Raw genomic sequence first — 16,226 nt, 5'->3', positions numbered from 1 at the left:
CACTGCCCTTGGCTCCGCCTCATTTTCACACCTGGCAGGTCAGAGCGTGGAGCCTCTGCTCCAGAGGAACCGGAAGCTCAGCAGCCTGAGCATGCCCAGAGGAACCAGAAGCTCAGCAGCGTGAGCATGCTCCGAGGACTCCGCATACCCCACAAGGAGACGCGACGCCACCTTTGTGTCACCGGGCCAGACTTAGTTCCAAGATGAAACGGGGCAGGCTGTTGGTGGGGTTTCTCTGGGTAAGTTCCATTTATTAATCATTGTACAAAAAAAAAATCTTGGCATCCATTTGAAGAGAAAGAAGATACTATATCCAAATAGTTAATACCTTAACATTGAGAAAGTTCTACTTTTCTAACAGGGCTTTTTGAAAATGGAGAAAACTTTTGGAAAAATCTTTAAAAAGAAACTTATGATTTATTAGAGTACAGGATCCAAAACACATTTTTAGAAAAATATAAAGTGCCCAAATACCAACTTACACAGGTGAGAGTGGCTTCCGGGAGCCAAACGAGGCGCTGATGAGGAAACACATTAAAAAGTCTAGGTACATTATGTACAGCGGTCAGTGGCGGCCAGACGTGTCTCCTGGTCTGCGGCAGGTAAGGAGAAAGGAACCGGCGGCGGCTCTAGCTCAGCATGCTCCGCTCGGTTCTGGGCACCGGCGCCCCCGCCGCCCGGCAGGCCAGGCTTGTGAGCGGACGGGTTTCCAGAAGCAGGTTCACCTGTGGGGCTGGGACGGCTGCCTCCCTCTAGTGATGCTAACTTCTGCACCGGCCCCTCGTGTCTGAGGTGGACCCCCACATCTGGCGAGCACAGGGAACACTGCATGCAAATGGCAAGGGGTGTGCAGAGGCGCAGCCCCTGCGTCTCGCTCTCCAGAGCAGCTGCACCACGGCCAGCGGCGGCTCCTGCGGACCCAGCTCGCTTCGGGTGGAGCGCAGAAGCACAGCGCGCCGGGTGGGCCTCCGGCTTCCCCTTGCGGGACATGACAAGCAGGCCTCGTTCTCACGAGCCCACCTCTTCAAATGAAAGACACCGACTTCCTCCTCTCTACCCTGCGTTCAGGGAAAGACTAGGAGGGGATGGAGGAATGTGGAGCGTGGGGTGCTCTTTTCAAAACTAAGCATCATTAGTTCCTGACTTGAAAAGCAAGCCCCACTGCAGACCTTTGGAGACCCAAAGCACAGGTACTAAACACCGGACGCGCTGGGCTCGCTACGAGAAGGGACCCAGCCACCATGGAACCATGACCCACTTGTGATTCTGGAGATTTCTAGAAACAAGCAGTCATTCTGAAGGAAGGAATAGATGAATGTGGAAAACTCCACTCATAAAGGCTGCTATTATGCATTTTCTCAAATAATATTATGTAATAAAATAGAAAACTCATGATTTATAGCAATGTGTATAAATCCAAGGAATATAGAAGGGAAAACTGCCATTTCCCGATTTAAATTAAAAAAACGAAAGATGAACACTTGCAGTCTGTGTTTCGTGTATTAGCAGAAGGTAACTTCTAGTATTCTAACTGCCACTGGCTTGCTATGGCCTCCCTCCACCACACGCGGAGCGAGGTGCGTGCGGCCAAATGCAGGGTGAAGAGGCCTTTGATCCCCACCAGGACTGCACCCGGAGGAGGAGGGAATCACCCCACTGCGCAAACCCATCTATCCGGTGGCCCGCTGGGAGACAAATGCAGACAGACGGAGGGAGAAGGGGCGGGGTGGGGGGGCGGGCTGTGAGGTCACACACGGTCACAGGACGAGCAGACAAGCCATGCCACTCAACAGTGCCTTCCAGTCCATTCACTAGTGTAGCGGAGCACGACCTCGTCCCTGTGCGGGGGGAGGGCGCACGCGGAGCCACGCAGCTGCGCTGCTACTCAAGTGGCTTCCGGCGGCCGGGTCCAGAGGGGCCATCGGGGCTCCTGGGGGGCGCCGAGGCGCAGTGCCTCCTGGGACTAGCCGTCGATGCTCTCCTTCTTGGCACTGTAAATGTTCTGCACCGTCTCGTACACAAACTCCAGGTCTTCCGGGTAGCGGAGCTCCAGCTCTGCGTTGGGGATGTAGTGTGTGCCGGTGAACTCCGAGAAGTAGCGCCCCACGTCAGGGTGTGAGATCTCCAGAGGCTCCACATTGTACTCCAGGTTTTCTATCGGCAAAGGGGCACACACAGCCCTGTGAGCACAGTTTCTATCGGCAAAGGGGCACACACAGCCCCGAGAGCACAGTTTCTATCGGCAAAGGGGCACACACAGCCCCAAGAGCACAGTTTCTATCGGCAAAGGGGCACACACAGCCCCGAGAGCACAGTTTCTATCGCAGCAGCTTTTCCCCAGAGACCCTCTGGTCACTCTTTTTGAGAAAAGACTGAAGAGGCTTAGGGTATTGGGGAGACTAGAGGAAAAGGTGGGGGTGGCCATGGGGGGCATCTTCCTGGGACTCATCAACTGGGGACACACCCATCCCTCTGCTCCGGCAGCAGCTGGGAGCGCACACCCGCTCCTGCGCCCTCCACACAGCCGTGCTTCTAGCGGCGGGGTCCCCCAGGTGACTGGACGCCTCCAGGAGGTAGTGGGAGGAGGCGCACCCCACCCCGCACGCAGCACACCCACGGCGGCTGCACTGCCCACCTCTGCCAACGAGAGAAAACCACACGTTCCGATGGAGTGCGAGAAAGCACAGTGAGGCCCCTCCGCAGGCGCCGCGGGATGTGAGTGCGCTGTGGGGCTCCTCCTTGGCCACAGCCCCGGTGTCCCGCCCCAGCTACGCCCAGCAAGTCTTTACCACCTGCTTGGAAATGAGCTGGGCCAGGCAGAGCCCCATAGGACGTGTTCCCAGGTTCGCCCCTGCCTGCTCTCTGTGCACCCCACGGCACAGCCTGGCCCTTAGTGGCCAACCACATACCGACGCACGCCCCCTACTGGGGGCCAGCTAGAAACACAAGATGCGGGTGGGTGGAGCCTGACACAGCGCCCAGGGAAACTGCCAGAGATGCGTGTGTGTGCGTGTGTGTGTGCGTGCGTGCGTGTGTGTGTGTTGCATTACGAGTGGGTTTTACTCAGGGCAATGGGATAAATCCAGAAATGGACCACCCATACCTAGGGTTTTAAAATTCAGCTTCTCAACATCTGCCACTGGCTAAATATGGGCTGACAAGAGCCAAGATCGTCTCAAAGGACATCACAACACTGAGCTGAAACCCAGGACTCCGGTGGGGAGGGGCGGGGCGGCAGCGGCTCGCTCTAGTTCGCAGAGCAGAGCAGAGCAGAGCAGAACAGTGCCATGTGGCCGCCTTGAGCAGCAACGCCCCCGGGAGGGATGCTGGGTGCTGGGATGAGCCGGGAACTGTCCCCAGGGGGAGGCACACCCCAAATGGCGGCTGCGACTCTGCACAGACGCAACCCAAAACACATCACAGCAGAACATTCACTGATGTGATCGAGTGGCGGGTCTAACTTCCAGTTTACAGACCACACAACAAAACAAGGCAGCGTGCTGAGACCATCTCCAAGACAACCAGGCAGCCACGACAAACGTCCCCTTGGTCATGGGGAGGAGCTGCCACTAAACACTTGACCGGCTGAAGCACCAGTGCCGGCGGCCCTGACCTTCAAATGGCTCCCCGAGCTCCTCCTGAGGGCAACAGAAGCTCAGAAGACACACTAGAAACCCGAAGTCACCGGGATTTGTTAAGTGTGGCTGCGGTTGCGGCAGTGCAGGGAATGGTCATGTGATTCAGCACTGAAGAACATAAAATAGCCCACACCTGAAACAAATGGTAACGCTGTCACACCTCCACTTTTGTAGTCCCGAGCTGTGATTCTCTGGTCCCAGCCCGCTGAGGAGCTAGAATCATAGGCACGAGCCAGTGCTCAGCCCCACATGTGCTTTTTGGGAGGCAGATTTTTCACAAAATTCAAGGCAGAGAATCACTGAGCAAATCCCAAACTGGATGAATACAACTAGCGGTACGAAGGGCCCCAGCGGCCTCCACAGCCGCCGACCTGGGCAATTCATGTGTGGGAATTAAACATTTTTGATTTTGGAATACCTTGATTTTATATGTGACTACATTTGCCAAAATCAGGTGTAGTAAGTCCAAGAAAAGGCAGGCTTACTGCCTTACTGTGGGGGTTGATTGTGGGGCTTGAACTCAGGGCCTTGAGCCTTTTCCTTTTTCTTTTTTTGCTCAAGGTTAGCACTCTACCCCTTTGAGCCAAAGCTCCATTTCTGGTGTTTAGGTGGTTAATTAGAGATAAGACTCTTATAGACTTTACTGCCTCGGCTGGCTTCAAACCACACTCCTCACATCTAAGCCTCCTGAGTAGCTAGGGTTACAGGCGTGAGCCACCAGTGCCTGGCTGCGCTTTCAACTGTTGGACAGTGCTCTTAGTCTGAAGTCCCTGGACACACGGAGCCTCCCTCATTCTGCACTCTTCCTACTCGTCTCACTGTGTGGTGTGTCCCCCTGAGGGGCAGCTGCTGATGGTTAGGACCGACAATGGTGGAGTGAAGCTGCTCTGCCTGGGAGAGCGCTCACATGGCCCTGGATTTGATTCCTAGTACCATCACCACAACCAGCAAATGACTTAATGTCACAGTTAATTCAGCACAAGTGAAATTCAACAAGGGCCTAAGTAAAAAAAGGCTGATTCCCTGAAAGCCTTCTGGCCTCTACCCTGCCTGCTTCAGTTTGCCATACTAAATACCTACACAGATCACACGGGCACTCAGGTCAGCACTGTGTGCTGCAGTTCCCACAAGCGACCACATGAGGGCACCAGTGGGAAGGCACAGCCAAAGTCACAGGGGCCCAGAGGGCACATGTGTAGGAGGTAGAACTGGGTGGAATTTGACTGGCACAGGCAGTGACCAATCAGATCACAGCATGACAGCAATCTTGGTATAGGGTCCTTGCTGTGTGTGGCTGCCCCAGTGCATGCCCGCTCAAGTTTAGTCCTGAGGTTAGCTATGCCCAACCACCACCTCTGCACACACTGGTGGCCCCTGCCCAAGGCATCTGAGTGCTGAAAACAGGCCCAGGGGTCGGGGAGGGTCAGCGGAGCTCCTTACCTTGGGCTGCGTATCTACAAGAACCATCCTCCACCAGCACATTATAGAAGGGCTGGTGGTGGCCGTGCGGCAGGCTGTGCACATTCATGTTCCGGATCCACTCATGCCCCATCATGCAGGTGGGGTCCCAGCCGTAGATCACACAGTTGTAGCCGTACCTAGTGGGCAGAAGACACCACATGTCAGTTCCCTGGCCCATCAGAGCAACTGTGGGAATCTGCTGGGAAAATGGTGTGGCTTCTCCAGCCTACATCTTCCACATTCACCTGTCTGTTCTGGGTTGACCCACCACTCAGGACACCCCTGCCCTCTTCACTAAACAACTCCTATCATCAACAAAGTTCTCAGCAAAGAATGACAGGCCAGCCAATTGTCTAAGTAAAAAGGTATCAGGACATTGGCCAGATCCGCCACATCCAAACCAATCCAGCCAACAGCCTGGATGCCGGTGCAGAACCTTACACAGCGACAGGACCAACAATGCATGAAGACTAAGCAGCCTGATGACAACCAACTAGCACACGTGCAGGACAGCCAGAAAGATGAGCTCTGGCTGGAGAGTGGATGAAGCCAAAGAATGATGATTTGTTAGATGTGCTAACAGAATGATGAATAAACTAGGAGGAAAGGGAGGGGTTGGGGGGGGGGGGGGGAGAGAACACGAGTGCGTGCTCCCTATCATTTAGAGAAGCAAAGTGACATGCCTGCTGGTACTGGCATCAACTGAGCAGGGAGGACCAGAACCAGAGGTGGGCAGTGAAGGCTGGCCTGTGTGCTAACTGCTGATGCTGGCTGATGACGACACACCTGGCTCATTATGCTCACAGCTCTATTCGTAAGAGTGCTTATAAGTTTCCATAATAAAACTGAAGGAAAAAAAAATGACCAAAAAACCAACCACCAGAATACACTAAGAGGATGACACACAGAGCCACAGCAGAGGAGGCACTTTTGACTTTTCCTCCCACAGGGACTCGTGTTCAGGGTAAGAATAGCTAATCAATGGGAGCAATAATAACAGAAAATCTCCAAGTACTTGAAACCACCAAGAAACCTGAATGGCCAAAGTGTCTGAAAAGACCCGAGAACTGGTGTAGGGCCAGAGAGGCGAGAACCACAGCACAGAAGCCTTGGCCAGTAGTGCAGTGTGAAGAGCAGCACTCGGCCCCAGGTCTGCTGGCAGGGATGAGCACCACCATGTCAGACAGTGTGTGTGGAGGACAGCTCACGCGCACAGAGCCTAGGCTCATGAGACAGACTCGCAGAGCTGGGCACACAGCAGCAAGTGGCCAGACATGGCCAGCCGTGATTCCGAGCTGGGTCCTCTTGCCGTGACGTGCCAGCTGGCCGGAGGCTCTGCGACCTGCGCACTCACCTCTTATGCTTCATAATGAGCCCAATGGAGTAGCAGACGTCCCTGTGCTTCTCATCGGAGCGCAGCTTAACCTCCACGCCTACCTCCTCCTTTTTACGCTCAATGTGCTCGAGTGTATGCTGCACCAGATAGCCCACCGCCCCGTGCTGCCCGGGGTCCAGGGTCTGGATGTGCTGCAGGATGTCAAGCACCTTCAAGACAAGACAGAAAGACTAGGAGATAATATTTTCGCCAGGCCTTTTCTTTTCCGCAGTGTGGGATCTAGACCTACCTACGTAACCTGACAGAGGCCAGCGAGGGGGGCTGCCGCACAGGCCCCCCATGCCTGGAGAAAATCCTAAGCTACTTTGATAAGAGCTGCAAAGGTCACTGAAGAAGCCTAGGGACGGGAGGCCTGCCCGCCTCCACCGCCAGCACCCTAACTGCTCACCGTGCCTCTACAGAAAAATGAGCGCCGAGCCAGGTTACCACACATATGCGTGAGTGCATGCCCACACACGTGTAGTTCTCTGGCAAGTCTGTCCTTCCACCTTCCTGCGCCTGAAATCACAGGCTTGCTCAGTGGCAAAGGCAACCTCCAGTCCAGGACCAGATCTGTGAAACTAGCTGTTTTTAACTGTGAATTGTTTTCCTCACTTATCAAATGATGACTCACCACCCTATTTCCTAGTACAACTGAGCCTTCAGTTAGGACTAGTCCTATGCAACAGAAGCCATTGTCATGGAAACCCAGCCTTGTTTTACAAATTGACACTAGAGGGCCTTCATTTCCTTAGGGTGCATGCATGGCTCTCCTCTACCCATGGCGGGGTCACCGCTGGGCCTCAGAGAGCAGACGCTGAGGCTGTAGAAAGCATGCGCACCATGGCTAACCCTAGGTCAGAATGAGTTCACCATACCCGCCTTACACCTCCTCCCAACCCACACAGGCCTTTCCCCAACACCCCCTTCTCAAGTAGAACAAGAGGTCCCCATATTCAAAGCCTGACAGTTGTAAGGTCTTCTTTTCCATGTCCAGAGGACCTCAAGGGCCCGTGGGTCACACTGTATTGCAAGAGCCTGTGCCGGGCAGGGATGTTAAGGGAGCTGAGGTCAGAGAGGGAACTTGTATGACAGTTTGTCAAGATGACTTGAGCAGAGTGAAAGGGCCAAGCAGGCGGCTGCGCCCACGTCGGCTCTGGAGGAGGCCCGGGGAGCCAGGGCCCAGCAGCCATGCACGCTTGGGTGAGAATGGCAGTGAGGGGAAAGGGGAGGCCTGTCTGGAAAGGGGAAAGGGAAGGGGAAGAGTGTAGAGTGCAGGCAGGAGAGCCCACACTGCAGAGAGCCTTGCAGGGGGATACAGGCCAAGAATGGAGCAAAAACCTAGGAAGCCGAGATCTGGGAACAGGGAAGGGGGTTACCAGCTGGGGCAGCTGGCAGTGCAGAGGCCAGATAAGGAAGGCAGAGCATTTTCTGGGCCCAGTGACAAGAATGAGCAATGGAGGCCATGGACTTTCTGGGCAGTCAGCGCCTGGAGGGCTGAGCAGACCCCGCATTCAGGGACATGCGTGGCAGGGGCGGGCAGCCACGGTGTAGTCAGGGACAGTTAAGAGGGAGCGCCAACTGGGGGGGGCTCTCTCTCTTTTTCCAACAAGGGGCTGTCTTGGAAGTGGGAGGGGTCCTCTCCACTGAAATGCTCAGGAGGAGGGCGGGGCTAAGCACGGACTGCACATGAGTCCATGCAACACCCCAGTGAGAACTCGAGCTGATCCCTCTCCATGCTGGCTAACAAACAACACGGTTACAGACCTACTTCTGGGGGCAGCAAGGACAGGGCGGGTGGCACGGTAGCTCTGGCATGGTCACAAGTGGGCCCAGGAGTCCGGGTCCATAGCTTGCCAATGTGCGCTTGTGCCTAGGCCACAGGGAGCACTCAAGAAGAACAGCATGGCGGCTGGACTCCAATGCTTTACCGAGTCACTTTACTTGCTCGCTGCAGGACTGCATCCCTTGAGGGGTAGAGTGGGGTGGTGTGGCCCTGAGAGCTCAGTGTCCCGCCACAGAGGAGACACCAAGTTCTACAGGAGAACCAAAGCTCCTTAGAACAGAAGAACTTCATTGGCGGGTCACGACCGGAAGACTTAATTTGGGATGGCCATCTTTCCATCAGAATTTTCCTCTCTAAGGCAAGGAAGAAGCATCAAAGTAAAATAATTACCTTCTCTGGCCAGATCCCCAGGTGGAAGTAGAGTCTGGCCTGGAGGAGCAGCAGCTGCACCTGGTCAGGGTACATGGCTAGGTACAGGTCCAGCGAGTCCCGCAGCAGCTGGTATGACTGGTCAATGCCCTCCCTAGGGACAAGAGCAGATCTGTCTCATCCTGTCTGTTCACTTTGCAATCAGGAGCCCCTTTTTGGAAAGGAACTAACAAATTCCAAATGTATTTTCCTGACTCTGCCATTTCCCCCACTTTTCTGTAAAGAGTTATAATGCTCTTAACAAAATGTATAATACACAGAAACCTTGTGTTCAGTGAAATCCTCACTATTCAGGGGACACTGCTCCAGTAACACTGCAGTAAGAAAGGGGTGGGGGGGGAGAGTGAGGGGCAGAGTGACTGCTCTGTGGGGCTCTACAGTAGACACAGCATGAAGAGTGAACCCCAACGCCGCCTACAGCCTGGGGCAATGCTGGCAGGTGAATGGAGGACCAGCCCTGATGACCAAAGTCTTCTCTGGTGAGGGACAATGACACTGGAGAAGGTCACGTGTGCACAGGGACAGGAACATATGGGAACTCTACATTCTGTGCACTTTTGCTGGCAATCTAAAATAGTCTATTAAAAAAAAAAATTGGATACCAAGCAGAAAACTACTGCTGTAACACACACCTACAACTTTCCCCGGGAATACTATGCTTCTCTTCATCTTATGCAAATCACAAGCAGATCCTCTTTAGCTGTCAGAATCCTATTTAGATGAGGTAGGCACACACGCAGATGTTTACCGAGAGCTCACCTAAGACCGTTGCAAAAGCCTCCGAGAAAAGGCGCTGAGGCCATGGAAACGGCGTGAGCACAAGGCTACAGGACCAGCCCCTTCCCGGGGCAGTGACAGCCATCAGTGCCCAGACTGCTCTATGGTGTCACAGGAACGCTCATGAAGAACTGAGGCTGCTGGAGCATCTCTAGAGGCACAGCACCCGAGTTCAAATCCCAGTGCTACCAAGACCCCAATTCTCCCAGACGCACAGGCACCGCTGGCGCCCAGGCCCGCTCTTACCGCTTGCCCAGGCTGAGCAGGTTCCCCACCATGCGCTGCAGCACCTTCTTCACGTTCACCACGCCATACAGCGCCGCGGTCACGTGCTGGCCGATCAGGTACTCGCACTCCTTCACCGTCAGCTGCTTGCCCTTCCCAAAGGCATCTATGTAGATGTAGTCAAAGATGTCCAGGGTTGTCCTAACCAAGAGCCAACACCAGATGAGACAGGAAGGATTCGGTCTTGGACATCCCCACACCCCAACTGAACATGGACAGCAGGAGGATCCCAAGTTTGAGGCTGGCTCAGGCCGCTGAATGAAACCATGTCTAAAGACCAATCAACCAACCAACCACACCAAAACCCAAACCCAACCCAACCCCCCCAAACCCAAAGTCCTGAGTAAGCAGCTCAAACCTGGCCTTATGCACATAGGCCATCAAGACCACAGTGTCCCGGACTGAGAGACAGTTCTGACATACGCCAGCTGCTGCAGTGTGTTAGCAACACAGACCCCCAAAATGCCATGGACATTTATCAGAGCTCAGTGACAGAAAGAAAGTTCTGGCAGTGGCTTTGGTGGGACCAGCATCTGAGAAGAGTTACAGCACACCACCATGAAGAGCTCAGTCCTCTGCTTTCCATCCCCAGCATGGCCTTAGCTGGATTTGATGACACTGGCCCAGGAGCCATGCTTCATGCTCAGAGCCAAGTGGAGTACCATGACAAGTTCTTACTGCATACTGAGTGGGAGCTTGTGGAGGGGTTAGCTGACTCTTGCGAATACAGCTTTTTTTTTAACTGTATTTTTTTTTTGGGGGGGGGGGGGGCGTACTGGGAATCAAACCCAGGACGCTGCACTTGCTAGGGAATCAAACCCAGGATGCTGTACTTGCCACTGAGCTACATCCTAGCCAGAGCAGCTTCTCTATGACTGTTAAGAATCCTGAGCAAGCAGAGTACTGGTGGCTCACATCTGCAATACTAGCTACTGAGGAGGCTGAGATCTGAGGATCACAGTTCTAAGCCAGCCTAGGCAGGAAAGTCTGTAGATTCTTGTCTCTATCTGCTCAGAAAAAGTCAGAAGTGGCACTGTGGCCAGCACTCAGGGCCAGACCTCTGGCCCCAGGACTGGCAAAAATTAAAATTAAAAGAATGAATCCTAAATAAAGGCCATTTACTGATGGTTCATAGCTGCAATTCTAGCTCAGGAGGCTGAAGTCTGAGGATTACAGTTCAATGTCAGCCTGGGCAGGAAAAAAGTCCATAAGCCACATGCAATTAACCACCAAAAAAGCCCGAAGTGGAGCTCTGTCAAGTGGCAGAGTACTAGTCTTGAGCAGAAAAGCTCAGGAACAGTGCACAGGCTCTGAGTTTAAGCTCCAGGACCGGTATGTGTGTGCATGTGCAGAATCTTGGGTGATTTCTTCTCTGAATTGTGTTCTGTTTACAGTCTACTTTTAGCAAAAATCTAAGAGTTATATAAATGGTCTAGAAACAAGAAACTCTAACTCTTTTCATGAGACTGAAACTTTATAAGGAAAAGCACAAAAAAATTTACTGGCCAAGTTTATGAGCAAAATCTCCTGGATAGAAAACAGACAAATCAAACACGGCAATGATATTTAAAATGTGATTAATGCCAGGCCCTAGTGGCTCATGCCTGTAATCCTAGCTTCTCAGGAGGCTGAGATCTGCGGATTGAGATTTGAAGCTAGCCCTGGCAGGAAAGTCCTTGAGACTCCAATCTCCAATTAATGGCCAAAAAGTCAGAAGTGGGTGTGGCTCAAGAGCAGAAAACCTCAGGGACAGCTCCCAGGCTGGAGCTCTGTAGTACTATATAAATTTAAGAACATTTTAGAGGTATGTAAGAAGATAGGCTGGGTTGAGAAAAGGAAATAGGCTGAAAAAATTATTTTCATTTAAAATAAGGGAGAAGCAGCGGGGGGCGGGAATGCTCAACACCTAGTACATTTTTAGGAACATGAATTTGGGAACGTATAAACACAGTTGTTAAGGAAACACACACACACATAATGAAGCAACAAATCGACATGCAAGTAAATACTTTCAGACTAGCTGGGTATTCCCTGTGGGGAAGGAAGGGGAGGAGGCAAGCTTAGAGGCACCAGTGAGACTCTGCCAGGCAGTGATGCAGAGTAAGCAATCTCCTCTTGTAAGCACCCAAGCTGTTCATTGAAAACATCCGCCCCATTTTACACAGGAGGGCACTGAGACTGAGGTCACAGTCTTCAGGGCTTTCTATCACACGATGGGGCATGAATGTATCTGAGCCAGCAGTTTCAAAGAAGAGGAGAGAGGACACAAGCTTTTCATCTTGCTCTGCTAAGTGGAAAATTTAATGTGAAGTTATTTCTATCAATCGATTTCTTTCTGAAAAGCTAGACTACAGCCAAAAAGGAACCTTTAGCCAGGTAAGACATTAGGCTTAAAAGAAGACAACAGCCAGCTGTCGTGCCCACCTGTAATTTCAGCAGTTAGGACTCGGAAGCAAGAGAATCCAGAGTTGAGATCAGCCTTGGCTACATGAGCTCAAGGCCAGCCTGACCTACATACCAAGACCCTGTATAAAACCAAACTGAGATGTCTCAGCTCTGTTGTAGAGCACTTGCCTAGCGTGCCCAGGCTCTGGGTTCCATGCCAAGCACTGCAAAGATGATAAAGATGATGATGATGATAAAAAAGAAAACAGAACCCATATGCAAGTCTTTATAATTCACATTAGTTGGTCACCAACATTGCAGAAAAGTTTTGCCCCCGTATTTGTTCTTAGACATGTGTGTGTGTGTGTGTGTGTGTGGGAGAGGAAGGAGAATTTATGGAAGAAAGTAAAGCAAGAGTCTAGGAACTCTTTGATCTGATCTACTCTAGAGCAAAGGGACCTTGAGAGCCAGACCTTGAAGTCGCAGTCATTTCTCTTAACTAAACTTCTTGTGATGTTTACAGATTCACATAAGAAACTGCCTTAATGTAACCTCCTCTGCTGGAAGCACTTGTTTATGATAAAATATCACAACCGGAATATCAATACACAAAACACCATTAGCGCCCTGGTTCTGGTTTTAGCCTGTTTGGTTCCAGCTGATTTGATGTTGGAAGGAAAGCAAGCTTCCTCTTAGCACCAGCTCTGAAATGGCAGAGGTGGCTCACCCTTCCGCGCCTTGGCACCACCGCAGTAGGAAGTGGCTTGGGAAGTTGACAGGCTCCAATGGGACTCCCAGCTGCCGTGCGATCGTCAGATAAAGCAGAGACATGCTGATTGGAATGCCTGTTCTGCGAATCAAAACCTAAATGAGAAGATGCAGAGAAGTCACAGGAGGAATCATCCTTCTCATACAGTCAGTACTTCAGGGATTTGAACTCAGGGCCTCTCATTGCTCTACTTACTTGCTTAGCTGGCACTTGACCACTTGAGTCATACCTCCAGCAGTTTTTTGCTGTTCATTTTGGAGGTAAGAGTCTCCTGGACTTTTCTGCCAGGGGTTGGCTTTAAACTGCTACCCTCTAGATCTCAGCCTTCTGAGTAGCTAGGATGACAAGCTTGAGCACTAGGCAATTTAATCTTATTTATTTTTTGTTGGTTGTGGGGCTTGAACTTGGGGCCTGGGCACTTTTTGGTCAAGGTCAGCACTCTAACCACTTGAGCACAGTTCCACTTCTATTTTGTGTGTTTAATTGGAGATAGAGTTCTACAGGGACTTTTCTGTCCGGGCTGGCTTTGAACCACGATCCTCAGATCTCAGCCTCCAGAGTAGCTAGGATTACATACGTGCACCACCAGTGCCCGACTTTATTTTTAACTGGTTCAGAGTAAATTGTATTTATGGGGTACAATGTGACATTTAATTGTTTTCTGGCAGTACTGGGGATGCAACTAGGGCTTTGCATGTGGTTAGGCAAGTGCTTTACCACTGAGTTACATCCTCAGCCTATAATAATGCTAGCTTTTGCAGCTTCAGCAGAATAATTTATTTACTTAGATCAAGAATCAGAAAGATATTACCCACACAGTCTACCAGATATTTTGGTATAGCCAGAGCAAGAAGTTTTTCCTTTTTGTGAGACAGGATCTTACTATCTAGCCCAGGTTTGTCTGAGACTTCTGCCTCAACCTCTGCCCGCTCCACGCCCCCCCCCCCCGTCCACCCCCGCTGGAAGATGTCTACCATCATGCCAGCACGTTTTTATATTTTTAAGTATTTGGAAAAACAACCAAAAGAACACTGTTTTGACGTAAAAGATGAACTTCAGCCGTCAACGTGCATATAAAGCTGTTGGGTGCGCAGTCTCTTATGTCTGTTGGTCACATGTCCTTGAGTTAAGGCAGGACTCAGAGCTAAGCCAGCCACAGGATGTGCACAGGTGTACTGACTCACTGCCCAGTCCCCTACAGAAGGAGAGGACTGACCTCTGATTTAGGGCCTCCTTAAAAGAATAAAAAAACTTACCAAGGAATGAATGGAAGAAACAAAATAAAATGAAATAGCAGAAAGAACAATAGATATGAAAATGGAGACAGGCAAGGAACAAATCCAAACCAACACTGAAGGGACATCAGCCCCAAGTGGCTACATGTTTGCTAGCCCTGGAGGGCAGCTGTAGGAACCCTGAGCACATCTGCGGCTCCGCGGTCACAGGAGCCACTGACCATGGAGCGAGGGATACAGGGTCTGCTTCTGGTAGCACTCAGCTCAAGGGTTTGCATAAAGGACAGTCCTTGTCAGGGAGAGTAAACCTTGTAATTCCATGTGACAGAGGAAAAGGTGATTTACTAGACATTCAGAGCGGAGAACACAGCACTTGTCAGCAAGAACTGCAATTTATCATAGATGAGCTAGAAGTATGTGTGCGTGTGCATCCCCACACCCCCCCCATCCCTTGGTATCCACGGGAGACGGGTTCCAGGGACCCTATGGACACCAAGCACCCTATATAAAATAGCACAGCATTTGCACATAAGCTCCACTGTCCTCCCCTAGTCACGTCATCCCTGGACTACAGTTGTGAGTGTTACCTACACACTTCACAAGTGTCTGTATTACTCAGGTGGCAAGGGAAAATGTCACTACAGTCAGTTATTGTTAATTTTCTTTCTGGTCAGTCGTGGGGCTTGAACTCTGGGCCTGGGCGCTGTCCCTCAGCTCATCAGGTCAAGGCTAGCGCTCTACCACTTGAGCCACAGTACCACTTCCGGCTTTCTGAGTTGTTTATTGGAAATAAGTCTCATGGACTTTCCTGCCCGGGATGGCTTTGAACCATGACCCTCAGATCTCAGCCTCCTGAGTAGCTAGGATGACAGGTGTGAGCACTGGTGCCCGGCTTCCCATGTATTTTTGATTCAGGGTTGGTGGAACAAATGGAAGCAGCAGAACCCACAGACACTCATGTGTGTCTTAAAGCTATGGCCACACTTGCCTGATGCATATATAAGTTGAGGGCATTATAGTAGTCCATTCGGTTCCCCTTGAACTTCAGCTGGTCATAAAGGACATAGTTCATGGCATCCAGCACCTGGCTCTGGAGCTCTATCTCCATTATCATGGGGGACTCACCTGCAACACAGAGATCTACCCTGGGACACAGCACAAACAAGATCATGATCCTGCCCCCACCACCCCCAGCAGGCAACCAATCTAGGGAGAAGATGGGTGGAAGTCTTTATGTGACTGCTGTCATTTATCACTTTTCTCTGTCCAGTTTTGCTCACGCTGGTGGTGCTCAACCACTTGAGCTCTGCTTTTTTTTTTTAAACTATATATATATATATATATATTTTTTGTCTTTTTGGTACTGCGGATCAAACCCAGCATGTTGCACTTTAAGCACTTTGCCACTGAGCTACATCCCAGCTCTGAGCCCTGCTTTTTGCTGCTTAACTAGAGATGGAGTCTCTTGGACAAAAGGCCCTGACTGGTCTTGAACCAGAATCCTCACATCTCAGATTCTTGAGTAGTTAGGATCACAGGCATGAGTTACATGGTAAGGCCATATGGCTGAAATCATCAAGTTCATCAATTGTTCTAAGGCTTCCCCTGCAAGCACAGCTAGGTCCAAAGCAATTCCACACCTGCCTTGAAGGCCAGGCTAGGGTGGCGGCTGTTGACACCCCGCAGGGTTTTGCAGACCAGCTCCACAATGCTGTCGATCTGGGCCTGGATATCTCTGAGGCTGATGTCGGAAAGGGGGTTGCAGTACTGGTCAATGTAGACGGCACCTGAGATGAACAAGAACCACAGAGTCAGCTCTCCTACCCACCTAACACCCTAAGTCAGGCTTTCCACACCATCCCACCAGACAGCCGTCCTTGTTGGTCTCAGGCCTTGCACATCATACACACTAAAAAGTGAATAAATAGACTGAGCTTCTCCCAAGGGGTCATATGAGCTATGGCAGCTCCTTATTTTCCTTCAAACAGAAAAAGAGACTCTCCTTCTAACTCCCCTATAGGTCCCCAATCCAGCAACTGGAAAACTTAACAGTACAAGACACAGGATATGAAAATGTTCAGTGATA

General features: G+C 51.3%; 1 protein-coding gene across 2 annotated transcripts in view; it reads right to left on the bottom strand.

Annotated features, from left to right (window-relative positions):
* Window positions 1–219: 219 nt before the first annotated feature.
* Window positions 220–16,226, bottom strand: part of Fbxo21 (F-box protein 21) — a 28,343-nt gene continuing 12,336 nt past the window's right edge. Inside the window, exons 5-12 of one of the 2 annotated variants that reach the window (XM_042669579.1) lie at window positions 15,781–15,927; window positions 15,129–15,265; window positions 12,864–13,000; window positions 9,713–9,892; window positions 8,651–8,783; window positions 6,454–6,665; window positions 5,079–5,236; window positions 220–2,154 (exon numbers count right to left, since the gene is read on the bottom strand). In XM_042669579.1, the coding sequence (XP_042525513.1) occupies window positions 1,964–2,154; window positions 5,079–5,236; window positions 6,454–6,665; window positions 8,651–8,783; window positions 9,713–9,892; window positions 12,864–13,000; window positions 15,129–15,265; window positions 15,781–15,927 (1,295 nt within the window). In that variant the 3' untranslated portion in view covers window positions 220–1,963. The remainder of the gene's footprint in view (window positions 2,155–5,078; window positions 5,237–6,453; window positions 6,666–8,650; window positions 8,784–9,712; window positions 9,893–12,863; window positions 13,001–15,128; window positions 15,266–15,780; window positions 15,928–16,226) is intronic. The other variant, XM_042669580.1, reaches the window with a different exon arrangement.

Source organism: Dipodomys spectabilis, unplaced genomic scaffold (genome assembly GCF_019054845.1).
Source record: "Dipodomys spectabilis isolate Male_0828 unplaced genomic scaffold, ASM1905484v1 ptg000499l, whole genome shotgun sequence".
Lineage (NCBI taxonomy): Eukaryota > Metazoa > Chordata > Mammalia > Rodentia > Heteromyidae > Dipodomys > Dipodomys spectabilis.
Note: the sequence above shows the minus strand (reverse complement) of the source record. Positions and strands in the feature narration are given on the sequence as shown.